The following is an 18,014-nucleotide window of genomic DNA, read 5'->3' on the forward strand; positions in this document are numbered from 1 at the left end:
CCATTATCAATAATCAGTCATGCATCAAGGGTCTTAGCATTGATTAGCATCACTGTTGGCATGATTAGCATCTCCTGCTTTTGTCTAGTCAGACCCCACGGGAGTAAATGTCTCAGGGTGAAGGGCAGAGCAACGACATCAGGGGGGTGGGGGGGAGAGGATCCCTTGTAGAAGACAGACTGCACACATTCTGTTGCCAAGGCAACCTGTGCAGACCGGCTTCTCAAATGAATAGAGCAGCAAACAGAAAAAAAAAAAAAAAACTAAGCCCACTTGCACACATATACATCTCCAATTTAGTTGAATCAACATTTGAATTTACTGTTTATTCACTTCATGTTGATTTATTAAATTAGGATGGATTCTGGTCTGATGGGGAGGAAAGCATCTTCTGGCAGCACCATTGTCTCAGTTGGAGACACCACATTGCCAAAAAATATGGCACAACATGCAAATAAGCACACACACACACACACACACACACACACACACACACACACACACACACACACACACACACACACACACACACACACACACACACACACACACACACACACACACACACACACACACACACACACACATCAGCTCTACCATGTACCAGGCGGCGTTGCCATGGAAACTCCAGGCCGAGAATCCCTCCCTTCTCCATTTCAGAAGAGTCAAAATGAGGAATGAAAAGAGGAGAGAAGAGAACTGGCTTTAATATACTGTTCTGATAGCTCCCCACATTCAATCAGTGGTCAAATTAAAGACAAGTTAAACACGCCAATGTGCCAATCCCTAATCCATGTGGGAATAATCCCAGAGTTTTTCCCAGCCAGATAAAATAAATCTAAATGTAGGAAGAGACAGAGGAAGGGAATTAAAACACATGCATTGTTGTTCTGTTTCTCTGTCCGTGTCTAAAGAGAACAGGATAGGAGGTAGAAGCTAGATGGACTGAAACATAAGGATCTGATCAGTTTTGTGATGTTCATTTAGTGATTAAATCACAGATCTGTGAAACACACACACACACACACACACACACACACACACACACACACACACACACACACACACACACACACACACACACACACACACACACACACACACACACACACACACACACACACACACACACACACCTTTTCAGTTGTGACCACATGGTGGCAGCACTGGCTGGCACCATGCTTTGAAAATGCCAATGTGCAATTGAGTTTTAAAAATTGATTGTTGACTTAACTTTAGCTTTAGTTCAGTCAGACTACCACCACTTCAAAAAAAGCCACATTGTATACCAGCTACAGCTAGGAGCCACCAATAAATCTGTATTACCTGCTGCAGTGTTTTCTTACTTCCCTCATGGCTGGTGGGAGAGCATAACTGACTTAACCCAAATGAAAACAAATCTGGTGACCAAAAAGGATAAGGACAATAGTGTGAGAGCAACAGTGACTGCTCAGAAAAAAAATCCTAACTTAAAACCAGCTTCAGTTTGCAGGGTACTGAAAATCAATGTAAAAGTTCTTCAAAAATAGGATGCAACCCAACCAGTCATGGACATCTTATCAGCTGGAGCACTTCAGCAGACATCAACTTAAGTATTACAACTGAAAATCTAACATGCTACTAAGAGCATAACCAGGCATCTTCTGAGGAATTAAGACTAACTAACTACACAGTGAGTCTGTGTTTGTGTGGATCTGCCGTAAGCTGCAGGGGAACAGGCAATGTCACATATTCGCACTCAGGACCTTGTGACAGTGTGCAGTCTCACGCAAGAGATGACACATAGAAAATATTTTGATATTGCACAGCACCTCTTTTCCATCGCATTTGAGAATGAGGTGGAAAGGAGAACATTAGAAGCACTGAGAGAATTGGGACAAAAGCTGGTAAAAAGCTCTTGGCTGCCCCAGCTCCAAAGTAAACTAGAAAAGGTATGTGTGTCAGGCGAAAACTAGACTATGAAACCCACAGCTATTCCTGCAAAAACCAATTCATAGGCATTTAGAACAAAAAATTACTAATACTATCTCTTCAGAGAATAGGCATTATTGTTAGAAAAATTATGTCTGCAGCAAAGGCTTCTATTTCATAATCAAAACAACAAAACATACACAATGACAAACATATAACAGCAATATAATGTAGAGGTAAATGTTATCTAAAACCACACAATCTCAATCACTCAACTGTGTAATAACTGATGACTAATTAGTGCAAAAGATACAGCATAATGTAAATGGGAGTCATCTTAGAGAAGAGAAAATTGTGTCCTGTGCGCCAAGAAATGGTATTCGGAGTTTTGTTATCAATACTGATTATATAGTTTATTTGCAGCCCTTGATTAGAAAACATAAGGGCAAATGAGCAGATGTTTCACGTCCAGCCACCCAGTTGTTTCTCAGACAGAGAAAAAAGGGAAGGAGAGCAAGAATGAGAGAGACACTTGAGGTTCAGGCTTGGAGTTTCTAATAGGAGACGGACCATTTCCAGTCAAGCTCAGAGAAAAATAGCTCCTTAAATGAAAACAAACAAACAAACAAAAACAAAAACAAAAAAACAAACACACACACACACACACACACACACACACACACACACACACACACACACACACACACACACACACACACACACACACACACACACAAGTCCCAATTCCAAGTCAGGATAAACCATAATATTCAGAGGAAAGCTTTGCCATGGCAACCAGCCTAGCCTGGAAACGGGGTCATGGTTTCCTTTGCAGATTCGGAGATGCACTGAATCAGAATGAGCATGTCTACGAAAGAGAGTGAGTGAGTGAGTGTGTGCATTTGTGTGTGTCAGTCCCTGTCAGCACTAAGGTACTATGCAAGCAATGAAAGCTGCTACAGATATTCCATTTGCAAGGCACCGAATATCTCAGGGCTTCCATGGTATGTGTGTATGGTGTGTTTTTGCATTTACACAGGCTCATTTTAAGACAGGACAAAATAAAATTAAGTAAGGGCCGAGCACGGTGCCAGCAGCGCTCACATGCTTTACTTTTTCACACGCAAACACGCTTCATTCACCCATACACAGATACACTAAAGAATATATCAATTAGTAGTCATTTTGAATTATGTGATTAATCACTGTTAATGATGGAAGTTGTCAAATTTATTTTGGTTCATGTTACATTTTGACAGTTCAGATATCGGCCAACTGGAAGCATATATAAATATTTACATCTCCAGTTGAGATATCTGGTAGTTGAAACAGGATGATATGTCAGTAACTGAAAGAAAAGCAGATTTGTTCAATGAAATTAAGAAAAAAAAAAAAATTTTTTTTTTCTATCGTCCTATTTTTACTGGGAAGCATACAATATATTGTTATAGTAAGTAAGATAAAAACTTGAGAGACAAGAGAGAAACAAGAGGTTTTTTAAAACATGGACAAGATTGGGTTGCCAATTCACATAATACAAAGCATTTAAGTTAGTCAGTTACTTTGAGAATGCCTGGGAGGTGCCTATACCAGGATAAACTTTAAGGTTGTAGCATTGCTTTTCTTTCTTGTGCTATTCAATGCAAAAATTATTTGAAATTTTAACATTAATAACTTTACATCATATTACCTGAGTTTATATGGCTGTATATATATAATGTTACTTTTTTATTCATTTTTTTGGTTACTTAAAAATGTTTTGTTGGATTTTTGCGTTTACGTATGACATAAGGCAGTCTTGTAATTCCTTTTGAAACAGGCCAAATGTTTGAAACAATAAAGAAATAAAAACAAAGTAACTATTATTAGATGGCACATACAAAAATATCTTCAGCCCGTATATCCTGCCATACTCGATGACATTAAGCAGCACTATGTGAAATTCTTAGAGGAGTTGTTTTCAAAACAGCTAGAAAGAAGAGACAGTAAATTGTCTCAGCCAAGTTGATTATGTTTCATCTAAATTTAACAGCCATCTAAACAAATACCCTTTTCTGCCTGCACTGTGGTAGATATTTTGGTCTCATGTGGGCTGAAACCAACTCTTAAAGAGTGGAAGCAAGACAAGTGGAGTGAGCTATAATGAACCATATCTTAAAAATGATTATTTGTTCATAATAAAAAAAAAATCATCAATCAGTCGAAATTTTATTTAAAAAAAAAAGGACCGCTAGAAACAGGAAGTCTGCCAGCACAAATAATACACACTTGACTTAATGTTACTGCAACAGAAACTGTTTAAGTGTGAGAGAAAAAGCAGAGAATGAGAGGGTACTTCAAAGTGAAGTCTCAGTATTATTCTTTTTGAAAAATGTTGAAGAATGTCACTGAAAAGCAAGAATCAGAACCAAATGTTTTCTTCACTTTCTAAAATCAAACTAAATGCTTGAGCCCCAGTTGGCTTTTGCGGCTAAGGTGCCTACTGTACCATGTACCCTTGACTGATATCCTGGGCTCAAGTCAGGCCTCAGGCTACAAGTGATAACAACAACCATCTCTCTCAAATATTTCCTGTTCCACATTTATATTATTTTTACAAAGACAAAAGAAAATTGCTGGGATACACACATACTCCGGCACATGTACTTTCTATCTATACAGTCACACACAAATACAGTGCAACATAATGGAGACATTTTAGAACACCCCAGCTTTCACACACACTCAGATGTAGCCTATATCTGAGCCAGAGCACTCGGGGTGAAAGTGCTTGGAGTTTAAGCTGATTTCAATCTAAAACCATATGCTGACAAGCCTTTGTCTGAGTGCCAGCATCCATAGCCAGATGAGATTAAACACAGACTCACACACACTTACCACCGCCATCATCCCCAACTGCCATGGTTACAATGTGTTCAGTATAAAAACTCCCTGTTGTCTTTGCCTGTATTCGCTCCTCTCCCTCTGTTCTCTCCTTTGTTTTTTGTTTTATCTCTTTCCCTCTCTTGTTCGTTCAGTCTCTGTCATGATGAATCAGGGAGAGGCAGTGATAGGCACAGCACTGTGACTCGGCTACTGCGGGAGATCTCTGTCACCTTCCTCCCTCAATCCTTTGCCCTCCCTGCCTCCCTCCCTCGCTCCTTTTCCCCTCAGCAACAGCTGCCACAAACCCTTTAGAGCGAACGCCAAGAGCTGGCCTAAAAGAGATATGGGGCAAGGGCAAGTAAAGAGTGAGTGTGTGTGTGTGTGTGTGTGTGTGTGTGTGTGTGTGTGTGTGTGTGTGTGTGTGTGTGTGTGTATTTGTGCCCTTTGCTCAGAAGTTGAATTTTTGGTAGGTTTACTGTGTTTAGAGGGAAACAACTAAGTCACACACATGTTCCTCATATTCTTTTTCTGACCTTCTACTATCCTCTTTGGTAGATTTTCCTGCCAAAGTAGAAGAAACCAGTGTTACTCATAGAGTGCCAAGCATGAATTCAGAAAGCAGGAACAGGTTGGGGAAACTAAGAGACTCCAACATCAATTTTTGTTCGACTGCAAGATTCAAATTAGCTTTGTACATGACGGACAGTAAAATCAGTTAAGTATTTAACAGAGTACATGCAAACTTTGCAGTAGTGCTTAAACAATTAGTCAATTAATAGATCGGTCTATCGACAAGCTGCGGCAGCAGAGAAATACAAGAGAAAGAAGCTTCAGTACACTTGAGGTGGCTGCCAATGCCAAAAAACAGGGCATTCAGCCAAAGGTCACCCTGGTGAGCATCTGTAGCCACTTTCACTTTATGTTTACTCACATTTGGATATGTGGTCAACACATAGGGTGAGACTGCGAAGAGTTTGTAAAGTAGATATAAAAAGTTGCTACAAATAATGCAAATATTTTGACTGGTTAGGCAGAGTACAACTTTGCTGTTGTAATAGTTGTGAAATAGTCAAAGCATTCAACCAGTGTGTCCCATAAGTATCTGACTGTTACGTGGTTTGTTAACCGCTTGCAGGCAAGCTGGGGGAGACTGCAATAATAACACTACCACTCAATGTTGTGTTGACCATCTGAGTCAGTTTCTTCTCAAACTTTTCACCGGAATGTCGCAATGTTTACTCCTATTATCTTTCTCCTACTATTGTAAATGAAATGTGATAAGCCAATAGTCCAAAAATTTTTCCCATCTACAGACAGGTGACCAATTAAAGGACAAACCAACATAAAGTGTCTTAGTAAAGCGTTGGGCCACCACATGCCGCCAGAACAGCTTCAATGCGGATTGGAATTGATCCTACAACTCTCTGGAGCTCTACTGGAGGGATGAGAACACTATTCTTCAAAAAGATATTCTCTCCTTTGGTGATGATGGTGGTGGAGATGGCTGTGTAACACATCAGTCCAAAATCTCCCATAGGTGTTCATTTGGATTCACATCATTTTCATACTAAACAAACCATTCAGTGACACCTCGTGCCCAATGGAGGGGGGGCATTGTCATCCTGTTTCTCCACTCATTTTTCACTTTTTCCTTTAAATTGCCACGCGTCTGTAAATGATAACAAGCACTGCTTTCATCCCGGGAATAGCATATGTCAAGACAACAACAGAGTAAAAAAAACAAAACAAAACAAAACAAAACAAAACAAAACAACCCACAAACCACATTATTGTTGGATCATAACAACTACACAATCATGGACCCGCAAACACAACTTTGCTCTAAACACTCCCTACATCACTTTCCAGCCACCAGAGACAGCATCACGGCAACTATATCCACTACACGCTCTGAGCTCTTCTCCATGTCTCTCCCTATGTCTATCTCCCCAAGTAAACAAGCTGCAACAGCCAACCAGGCACCAACCAACTGTCGCTATTAGACAGATAGACACAGTGACAGGGCGGCCTAATGGTACAGACAGCCAATGACAGTCCCTACTAGACACCAACAACAGACCTAACTGACCTAACTGAACTTGCAGAAGCACAAACTCAGCCTAAAGCCACATTGTTCATGGCTAAATTAATTTGACTAAAGTTAGGATGCAATTATATAAACACATACTCTTTGAAATACTTTGAAATTTTGTCCTAATCTTATTACTCAAACTTGACTGTGCTTTGTGATGTTTACAAACATTATATATGTAATAAAACTGTTAAATGTTCAGTCTTTACCTATCTTCCGCAGTGAAACTACAGTTGTAACACACCTTGCACTATTAGTTGCTCTTTAAAGCATGCTATCCACTGGTATTTAGGCTTTTAGCAGATTCTGTGCATCTTATTTCTCAATTTTCAAAAATTACACAACAAATGTGATAAACTTCCAGCAAAGAAGTCAAATAGCTTGGGAAGAAAAACACCATTATTTTGGTCCCTGCTTTAAGACAAAGATAAAAAATTACACACTTGTTTTTCACAATAGCAGAGACAATTAACTAATCAGAATTCAATGCATTGCTGCTGCAAACTGTCAGTGAACAACTAGCGAGATATTTGGGTAAAAACAACAGGGATGCACTGATCAAACTTTTTCTCTCCCAGTATTTCATATCTGGGTATTTGCTGATAGCAAATACTAATCCAATACCAGTGCTCTCTTTTTCCTACATTTAAAATCTATGATACTATAATTTTTATGCAAGGTAACAATCGGCCACAAATTTCTGTGGCGCTGAAAACTTTGCTGGTGGCCAGCGGTGACTGAATGAATGTAGCTGATAATGAAAACAACGTATGTTATGACACTGGAGGAATACGGATTAGTCACATCATAACCGATTCCCCATCCTGTTTCTAAGGTCAGTATCAGCGACTATGCCGATTCTACATATCGGGTTATTATAAAACAGTGAAGTTGTTGGTGGATACAGCAACATATAGAAGTTAAAAGAGCTATATATAAGTTTTGCAATTGCTACATAGCCAACGTTAGCATTAACAGCTGTTTACTTACCAGTCTAGAAGAAACGTTGCGAGTGCAGCATCAAACTTCATTCCTTTACTTGCCAAGAGCTGTCTTATGAGATGGAAAGCAACACCAATGATCACTCTTATTTTGCTTTTATTTCGATCACTTCTTTTCTTCTACCGAAGTTAGCATGCTAACAAGCTAGCCCCAGCCCAGCTGGCCCATCACTTTCGGATAGTGAGTCACTGTAGCGTCCAGGCTGCCCTGAGGAAGTAGCACTGCTCAGAAGGGTGTATTCTAACCTCTTGTATTGTAAATACAATAATGGCTTCAGCTCTTGGCAAGCAACCATCACCACTACCCGCTCCCAGCAAGAAACCACATTCAGCAGCAGAGACAACTTACATATAGCACCTTTAACACCTTCTCTTGTGAACTACCAAAAGACACCACTTTGTGGAACATTACTCGGTACAGAATTTTTACACATGCATTTAATTCATGAAGTTTTAAAAACACAGTTCCATATACAAGAAAGCAAAATGTTGCTTCTCTTCTTATATGGGTGCCAGTAAATCCCTTAAGAGCTACGGAACCTGGATTTTATGTTCTGAAAAGTGAAAAGAAAGTGAAACAGTGCTGTAAGGAGTGTCATCAATACAATTCTAACTTTCCATGGTCAAACAACAAAGGCTGAGCCTGAGGCTCCTAAAGATCCACAGTCCTCACTAATGCTTGACAGAAAAACACTCAGCAGCAGCCTTCAGCTCAGGTCTGACTCTGCCGGAAAACCCACAGCATCACACACACAGATTAAACCATTAATCCTGTTAGGTCCTCTTACAGGAGCTCATGGCAACAAACTGACACAACCACAAGCGCACATGCAGATTTAGACATGCGCACGCACTCATGCACGCAGCACACAATCTTGCTCTCTTCTCAAACACAACCTGGCACCTGACAGCAGTAAAGTCATCCTGACAACATGACACAACTTGGTGGCTCTCTGAGACCAAAAAAACATTGACCCAATAAATGAAAAAAAGACACTGACCGTGACTTGGGCTGAGAGCCATGTTGCCTGAATTCAGGGCTTCATCAAAACGAGCGAATATCGTCTGTAACCTGCAGAGAGAGGTGAGAAGAAGAAGAAAGGTTAGTCATATACTCTACATACCAAACAAAGCTAATGAAACCACTACAATGACAGAATTGGATATGTTCAAATGAGACTGAATTAGGAAAATGAAACTCAATCGTCTTCATTGACAGCATCAAGACGAAGAAAATGCATATGTAGATGGATGCACACACGCACACATGCACGCACAGCCCAGAGCTTTGACCTAGAGACAGGCAAGGTGCTATGAATCCCAAGTGAAAGTATCATCAGCAGCAACATGTGGACAGCCTGCCCGCCTGTCTGTCTGCCTGTTGGTGGGTGGGTGTGTCTATTATGCCAATCACACTCATGAAGCTGCAGCAGCAACACGACAAAAGTCGTCCTGACATCCTGTTCACAATCACAACCCAGATCTGCTCAGTTTTGAGATTTACTGGTAGGACTGTATGCATAATAATAATGCAATGATCTCTCACAATTTAAGGACAAACAATCTAAAATAATTGCTTTACACACATAAAAGTCTCCACCATCCTAAGCAGTGTGGGAGCACATTGATTAAAATTGAATGGTATGACAAAAACACAACACAGACACAATAACCCACATCCAGAAACATGCCCTAATGAATCCTTGCCAAAACGTTAGCAATGGATGTGAGCACACAAGAATAAGAGTCATACACACCGTCCTCTGTCTGCCTGTCTCCCTGTCTGTCTTTTGGTGTCTGGATGCTGGTCCACAACCACCAGACAGCTTAGCTGCTCCTGATAAGTAACGATTAGCGTTGCAATGGGCTGCTCAGCCGTGCAGCCTTTTCACGTGGTTCCCTTCCTTTCATTAGCATTTTAATGTACCTATTTGGTTCAGAAATAAACTAGCCTTTAGTCTTCTGTACTCATTTGCTTCAGTATTTCCCAGTGGGCTGATTAATAGGTTGCTGCGTTGCTGCGCTACATTGCATTAGCTCCCATGCTAGTGACACACACTGGTCCTCGGCTCCCCTCAGCTCTTTGTATCCAACATGGTGCAGTGGCTGTGAGAGGGAGGGAGGAATAAGGGAGGAAGGAGAGAGGATGTGAGAGAGAGAGGGGGAGCCAAACAGCGAGAGACCAAAGCATGCTATGGGCATGCGACAAAGCACCACCTACTGTCGTACATACGTACTGTATTGTAAGCACACACACCCACTGAGAAATCTCGATAGTGATACAAAGAGTTAAATCTCAGGCAGGGTGTTTGTGTGCATGTGTGTGTAAGAGAGAGACAAGTGGGTAAGTTTCTGTGACAGGCAGCAAAGAGATTCAGTTACAGTTTACATAACTTCCCTCTAATACCCAGACACACACATACACACTCGTCAGAGGGGGAGGGGCTGTACAGCTACTTGCAGACAGAAAGCAAGGCTGCTCTACCCAACCTCCCCCCATCCTCTCTCCTCACCTCAGTTTTCCATATTCCCTCCCTCCCTCCTTTTCCCTTATTTTTTAATCCTTCCCATCTTTTCACATTTTCTTAATTCAAGGATCCTGTCTTCACACTGCCGCACCTCTTACACCGAGCTCTCAATCTGTGTCGGATACGGATCGACTGTTGAAAAAGGGTAACCTTGAATCCAGCTGAGATGACTCACACGTATCAGGTAGCTCGTTTCCCTTTTAAATAAGAAATGTATGTGTAGGACAGGTCTACTGAATTTTGATTAAAGCTGCATTTGACCTGCTGATAGGAGACTGTTGTCACAGGTTAATCCCTTGTTGTTACCGTTAACAGAGACTCAAGACTGCAACAGTAATTCCATACACATCACTACTAGACCATAGAAATACATACACTCGGTATATTAGATAAATACTACTGTAAAGTTAAGCTTTAATTCTCTCCACACATCAGGCTGATAAGTAAAACTGCTACCTGTAGCAGTAGCAGAAACAAAGAAATCCAGGTGTAGTCTCTACCAGCATCCAATAAAAGACAGGACAAGCTGGTACAGCCAGGTCAGATGGTTCACGCTGACCCATTGAGACCATCTGACCTGGCAAAGCTGGTTTAACCTGTGTCACTGATGGTCTGAAAGGGGTCATTAGTTTCAAGGTGCAGAGTGTACAGCAACAGCTATGCTTGAAACTGACCAGATGAAGTGATCTGAAAATAAAACTATTTTCCAATTATGTTCTAAACATTCTGAGACCTCTTACCCACTAACATAATTTTGAGTAATAACATTCTGTTCATTCAACTGACACACTCTGAAAACTACATATTTTAACCTTTATTACCAGGTTGTAACATTCATATGCCTTCAGACAGTATAACTTGTACATACTTATACGTACTTGCAACTGCTGAATAGGGGAAATATCTTTAAAAATCCATCCTGCACCTTTGAATTGGCTCATTTACAGTATTTCACTTTTGTAAAAGTTTATTTAATGTACTGCATTTGCTCAGGAAAAAAAAAAAAAATAGAGGTTAATAGCTTCAATTGTCCTGACATGCATGAAAATGCATTTATACTGATTAGTCACAGTCTCTAGGCCTACCCCCAGTTATTTGAGTAAGCAATGTAAACAACATTTCGTATAAATAAATTAAACATTTTGATTTAATACACTAGAGTTGGGTACTGTTTCAGTTTTTTTCTAATTAACGGGGGAGAAGACACTACATTTCAAAATGTTCAAGTGCAGGTGTCACAAGTTGCTTATTTCTAGGCATTTCAAGGATTTCATCCAGTTGAACATGGGTCCTTTGTTTTTCAGGGTAAAATAAAAAGCAGTCCCTGTCTGGTCAACTACTCACTTTTAAGCCTTCTGCTCTCTCTCAAGCTTTACAAGGTTTGTTCTTTCTCACAGAGTAACACACAGACTACCACAAACATGAAGCATAAAGGCAGGTGTCATCCGCCTCTCATTATTCCTCCATATTAACTTTTGCACCACTTATTCAGCAAGACCCTGGCTGCAGCCCTGCAGTCCAGCCAACAACCATATAATAACACACAAAACCTCCACTTAGCCTTGACACCAGTGCTCCAATATGATAAGAAAATAAACTAATAAAAATGCCATGACATATTTGTGCTGCTCTCAATGCATGCAAAAATGTGCAATAATTTCATATTAACTGCATACTAAATACACAGAAGAAAGAGCAAGCATTGGTTTCAGGCCTAAATCACTGCATCTGTCAGACCTCTATATATACCCTAAAGCAGACACACCCACACCCGCACCCACACACACACACACATACCCACACCCACACCCACACGCACCCACCCACACCCACAGGTTTATATGAATCCCACAGACACAGATAGCATGTTTACACTGGCGACAGAGGGGCTTAAGATGCACAACACATGAGACATGGCCACGGCCAGCATTCACAGACACGAGACTCATACTGAACAGTGAGCAGACAACATTGGCTGCTGCTCGGATCTCAGACATGGGGGAAAGTGGGAAAGGGTGGGAGAGAGAGGGAGTCACTGCCTGCTTACAATAAACATCAACTGGGCAAATGTAACCAGGACGACCAAAGAAGGACGAAAACACTCAATGGATCTCTTCAGATGACATGAACACACACAAACGCTATCTCCAATTTTTCCCCAACTCTGTTACTCCACCCAATGCCTTTGTACCCCATCTGCCCCCTCCCACCCTCCTCCAACAGTCAGTCAGCATTGTACTGTGGATGAAAGTGCCTCTGTGCATGTGAAGGGCAGAGTGGTGCATGGTGTGGCCTGGGACAGACTAAGTGCCAAGGACACGGGACCCACAGATCCTCCACACAACTCATCCCTACTTGATGGAGCGCACACGCAAACACACAAAAAAATAAAAATACGATCAGTGCCGACACAGACAGAGGTGATCATTAATGGACACAGACAAAAAAACTCACCTTGCAGCAGGCAGTCCTCTCTTTCCCACGTCTACTCTGACCCTCTCCCCAACGTAACGATAAACATCCACCAATGTTGTTATGGAGGCCTCACGTACCTACAGACAGCAGACATTAACTAATTGAAAAGATTCCACACACACACACACAAAAAAATATACGCATGCACTCACACTCTCACATGATGTGCACAAAGGCATTTAATGTTTATCTTGTCAATGTAGATGTGTGTTAAAATTAGTAAGATTATGGATAATATTTTCAAAATGATTTCAAAGATTACACTCTTTATCCACTGCCTTGGATTATAGAGACTAAAGGTTGCAAACGTAAGCACATATTAACAAATAAACCCTTTAGGGCCCGTACTCATCCCGCTAATGGGAGACATCTGATTTACTAGTTATGTTGTGGGCACTGCGGTGATTGGGAGGTGGGATGCTCTTAAAGGGATTCTCTACAACTGAGGCTGGGAGGGCCTGTTGCGAATGTTGATTGGTCGGGACAGTATGTGGGTAGATAATCATTGGGTAGATGATAGAAGCAGATTTCAGCTTTGGGGTGCAACTCCACAGGAGGTTAAACCAGCCTCTCTCTATCCTTCTAACTCACTCCCTCACACACACACGCATACTCAGAGATAGTACTGTAGTGAGTTCTAATGGCTGGGTGCTGGTGCTCATGATTTTCCAGTGAAGCTGAGTGGGGGGACTACAGAGCCCATATCCTCACTAATAACAGTAATAATCACAGAGCTGCCTTAAGATGCCTGCCAGCACACTCAGGATGCTGAGAACTAAACCATAGGCTTGGTTACAGCCTGGTACAAGGAAGGAACAATGGAATTAGTCCAGTCACACACATATCCACAGTAAGGCAGTACAGACATGTATGCAGGGATCTTGATCTTGTATGCTCTGCCTCTTACCTGTGGGTTCTGATCTCCAGTCAGAGAGCAAAGATGGGGAACTATTTTACTGAGGCTCAGTGCCTGGGCTCCATAGCTGAAAGAGACACACCAGAGGCCAAGATAATGAGAAGGATGATTATTAATGACAACATAAAGAAAGTACGAAACATATGATGGGGCTGACTAATGATGTCCTGCCCGCATTCATATTACATTTTCATGATAGAGGGGAAACGCCTGAATTCTCAGAAGGGAGACTGTGAATTTTTGAAGGCCTAGTGTAAATTCAATTATGAACCCTTGATTACATGGAACTTATAAACAAATAAATGCGACAAGTCACAGCATCGGAAAATTAATAAAAAGGAAAAGTGGTAAAGTGTTCATGAGTTTTTACAGAAACATCTGCTGTGCTGTGTATAAGTTGAAAATGACTTCTTGATTTTCTAGTGTTTTGTCGTTTTCCATTTGATTGAGTTTTTTGTTGTTGTTTTTTTTAGGTTTTGCTTTTAAATTGTACTGCATTGAGCTTTGTCGGCTAAAGTAATAGACATGACCCACACACAATAAAAACAGAGTAAACAAGTGAAAACCTAGAAGCAGACCAGTTCTATGTCCCGTTTTACTCAGTCTATTCAGGCTTAATGGACACTCGTGTACGCTCAGTAAACATCTTTAGCTTTACTATTAGGTAGCAGCTTAGCATTTAGCACAAAAGTGTCACTTTCCATTAGTAAAAAGATGCTAAAAGTAGCACTGTGATTCTAACAGCCCAGACTTGCTTTGTGTAGTAACCTTAGGGTGGGAAATACAGGAAAGTACAGCATGCACAGATATGAACTGCTGTTGAGCTGCTGTCATATAAGACGCAGCAATCAAGCATCTGATTAGTCTTATGTCTATAGGTGTGTCTGTTTAATGACACTTTGAGCTTGCAGAATACAGGTTAACTATGACAGCAGCGTGTCTACAATCCCAGACTCTGGGATTCTACAAGAGCAGAAATCCTCTTATAACTAATGGGAGGAATGAGAACAAACTAATTCATTTAGAAATGAACTGAAGACAGGAAAACTTACATGGAATACAATAAAAATGAAGTCAAAGGGCAGGCATGCAGCCCAAAACACATACTAAAAAATAAGCAGCTAACTATGTGAAATCAATACTGACCATTTGCAAGTCACTATGTATTTTGTATAGTTTAACCAACAAGCCTATGTGCAAACAGATCAATTTAAATTTTATTTCTAAAACACATACACTCCTTTTTGTTTTCCTCAGATATAAAAGCTAAGGCCTCCTGTGGCTTCTGGAAAAATATCTCTAAATGGACCAGTATATTATCTTTGGAACATAGCAGTAAGATACAGACCCATTCCAATTATTTGTTCATGTTGATTTAAAAAAGCATGTCTTCCATCAGGCCCGACAACTGAGCATGAGACCATGTAAGAGTTCAGTCCTAGTTAAATTGAAAACAGATTTTTGAAACTCTCTGAAAGCAACACATGGCGACATGTATGCTTAAAGACTTGGATGCTAATGCTACATGACAAAAGCGGTGGTGCCATTTGTTGCACGTGTGCCACCTCTACAGAGTCACACAAACAGTTAAGAGGATTAACCCTGGAGACAGGGACTGTGTGTTTCTAGAAAAAATCAAAATGGGGCATGCTCATGGAAGGTAGTAGTAACAACACATGGAAAGATATGTATGTCTCAGTGTGCAAAATAAGAAAATTAGTGAGTTGGTTTAAAGTAAGTACAATTAGATATGTTAAAATTTAGAATTATCTTTAAGGACTGACACATTACTTTCTGCAATGTATTTTTTCACATTTCACCCTGGAATTGATACAGATGAAGAGAGGGGAAGTTACTCACGTGCTGAGCGTGGCACTGAGACAGAGGCAGACTCCTTCTCGGCTGCGGAAGTTCTTATGTTTAAAACCAGGAAGCAGCCTTTCCCAAACATACTGGAGAAAGGAGAATAAGAAGGATAAGTGTGGGAGGGAGAGATAGAAAGAGAGAGGGAGAGGGAGAAGGAGAGAAAGAGAGTGTCAGTAAGAACGGGCAGAAGTAGTTCCTGCAAGGCAGCTCACTAGGGGTTTGAGCAGATTACTGAGTACAGAGAGGGTTACGATCTGTGGAGATGTGCATGTGTGGTGTGTAGATAACAAAGTAGAATGGAAATGTAGCTTGTGTTATTCCTTACATATACAGAAGAGGGAGCCCAAGACATAACAGTAACTCTGCTGTAGTAAGAACCTTTTATTGATGTGGAGGTGCCTGCTGTCTCAGTTCGGCATCTTATTCATGCATCTGACTATACCACAATTGACCTGAATACATTGCTGCCAACTGGCTCTTCTACCAGTATACAACACGGTTACAATTTTTCATACCATCTACTGTCAGAGAATGAACAGTCCTTAAATTTATTTCAAGGAACAACCAATGATTATTTTTAATGAAATCTAAATGATCTTTGAGTGACAAAAACTTTCACTTTGTTTTGATGTCTGTCATGTTGCATGTGGTGCTTGAAATCCATCTCTTAAAATCGCTCAAATAGTGTTTGACTGGTCAGGATCCTGAGATTGTTATGTACATCTCTGTGTGTATTTGTGTGTCTCACCATTGGTGAGGCGGTCTGCTCCACGCAGCGAAGGATAAGAGCTTGGCTGTTCTCCCTAACCTGGTCCTTTCCGTCGCCCATCCTGTCCACCAGAGCTGGCAGGACTACAGACAGAAACAGAGACGGAAAAGGGAGCAAGAAAAAGACAGGGAGGGGTGTACATGAGAGTCAATATATATGACAAATTCATTTCAGTGCACAGTATTCAAATCAAGTACAGGAGAAATGAGGCCACACACAAATCTGAATCTTTACCGGATTTAAATGGCAAAGACAATAAAGACTGCCCCCAGGTGGAGAGTGCTTAAAACACACAGATATAAGATAGATGTTCATCATTAGTTAAGTCTGTGGGTGTGTGAGAGAGAAGAAAATCATTGTAATGTAAAAGCTGTAAAGTAAAAGCAATTCCACCATTGACACCAGGGCTCTGACAGGACAGAGGATGGAGAGGACAGGAAATGAGAAATGGACCGTGACTAAAATAATGTCGAGATAATCAAACGATCTCATGTCAGTTCCACTTTTAACACACAACTGATCCAGTAGTGAGGCCTATGTAATGTGGTGATGCACACAGTAAAGATGGAAAAGTAAGAGCATTCAATGCTGACATGCAAGTGAACTATCACTATTTTGGCAACTACTCAACTGTTTCAGATGGTTACTCCAATCCTCTGTGAAATGAGGAATGGACGTGCCACCAGCTTTAAGTGTACTTTCAGCTTTAATATCAGATGTACAAGTACTTGACAGCTTTTTATCTAAAGGCCTGCAACTTGTGGCTGCCACAAAAAGTAGGGTCAACAAATTGACCCTACTAACAAGAATTGTTGGTGTATCTAATGACTGATAGTTTATTCCTCTGTGCCATATACTTAAATTTTTGACCAGAAACCATTAAAAACACATGAATGTGTTTATCTGTGAATACTCACTGACAGCTGAACGCAGTTCCCAACAACTGAGCTATATACTTGTGTCTGAGTAACGTTCTTTTGGGGGAAAATTATCGACCCTTTTTTAATAATGAATGTGTACATTTGTGACACGTTGTAAAGATTTACATCTCAGTAGAAACCAATGGGCTTCTGGCCGAGAACCATAGACAGCGTAGGAAAGTCGAAGTGTTTAGAGACAGATTAATGCATCATTGGTTTTCATGAGATTTGTCGACGATTACAAAACCACAGAATATTTCCAGCCTTATCCCTTAGCTGATAAGGTCCAAAATTCACAACATGCAGTGATTTAAATGGCTCGTCTTAGTCAGCAGCCCATAACCCTGTTCACACACAAAATGCCAAAATGAGTCTCTCTGTTTGACCATCTGATGGATGGATGTAACTTTCTGAGTTACATAAAGCTCAAAGCCTCCCTTTGACATTCACGTAACAAGATAAACACACACACACACACACTCCTACCCACATTCCTACTCTAAAACATAAGCCGGTTTGGGGGGGGGTGATGTCATCTGTCCTTTTCCTGTGTTTATGTGTGTGCGCACGTGCATATATTATGTTACCATAACAGCTGGTTGCCCAGGCAACAATGACAATTCCCTCAAACAGACAAAATCACAGTGGGGCATTGTTGTACACAATGTCAT

The 18,014-nt window shown here is 40.8% G+C and overlaps 1 protein-coding gene across 20 annotated transcripts in view; it reads right to left on the reverse strand.

Annotated features, from left to right (window-relative positions):
• The window catches only part of clasp2 (cytoplasmic linker associated protein 2), a 60,109-nt gene that overhangs the window by 34,141 nt on the left and 7,954 nt on the right, over positions 1-18,014 (reverse strand). For 19 of the 20 annotated variants that reach the window (XM_040122680.1, XM_040122684.1, XM_040122672.1 and 16 more), the window contains exons 3-7: positions 16,403-16,506; positions 15,649-15,740; positions 13,780-13,855; positions 12,852-12,949; positions 8,871-8,941 (exon numbers count right to left, since the gene is read on the reverse strand). In XM_040122680.1, coding sequence (XP_039978614.1) covers positions 8,871-8,941; positions 12,852-12,949; positions 13,780-13,855; positions 15,649-15,740; positions 16,403-16,506 — 441 coding nt within the window. Of the gene's footprint in view, positions 1-4,788; positions 5,059-8,870; positions 8,942-12,851; positions 12,950-13,779; positions 13,856-15,648; positions 15,741-16,402; positions 16,507-18,014 lie in introns of those variants that run through there. The other variant, XM_040122693.1, reaches the window with a different exon arrangement.

This window comes from Xiphias gladius, chromosome 24 (genome assembly GCF_016859285.1).
Source record: "Xiphias gladius isolate SHS-SW01 ecotype Sanya breed wild chromosome 24, ASM1685928v1, whole genome shotgun sequence".
In the NCBI taxonomy this organism is placed as follows: domain Eukaryota; kingdom Metazoa; phylum Chordata; class Actinopteri; order Istiophoriformes; family Xiphiidae; genus Xiphias; species Xiphias gladius.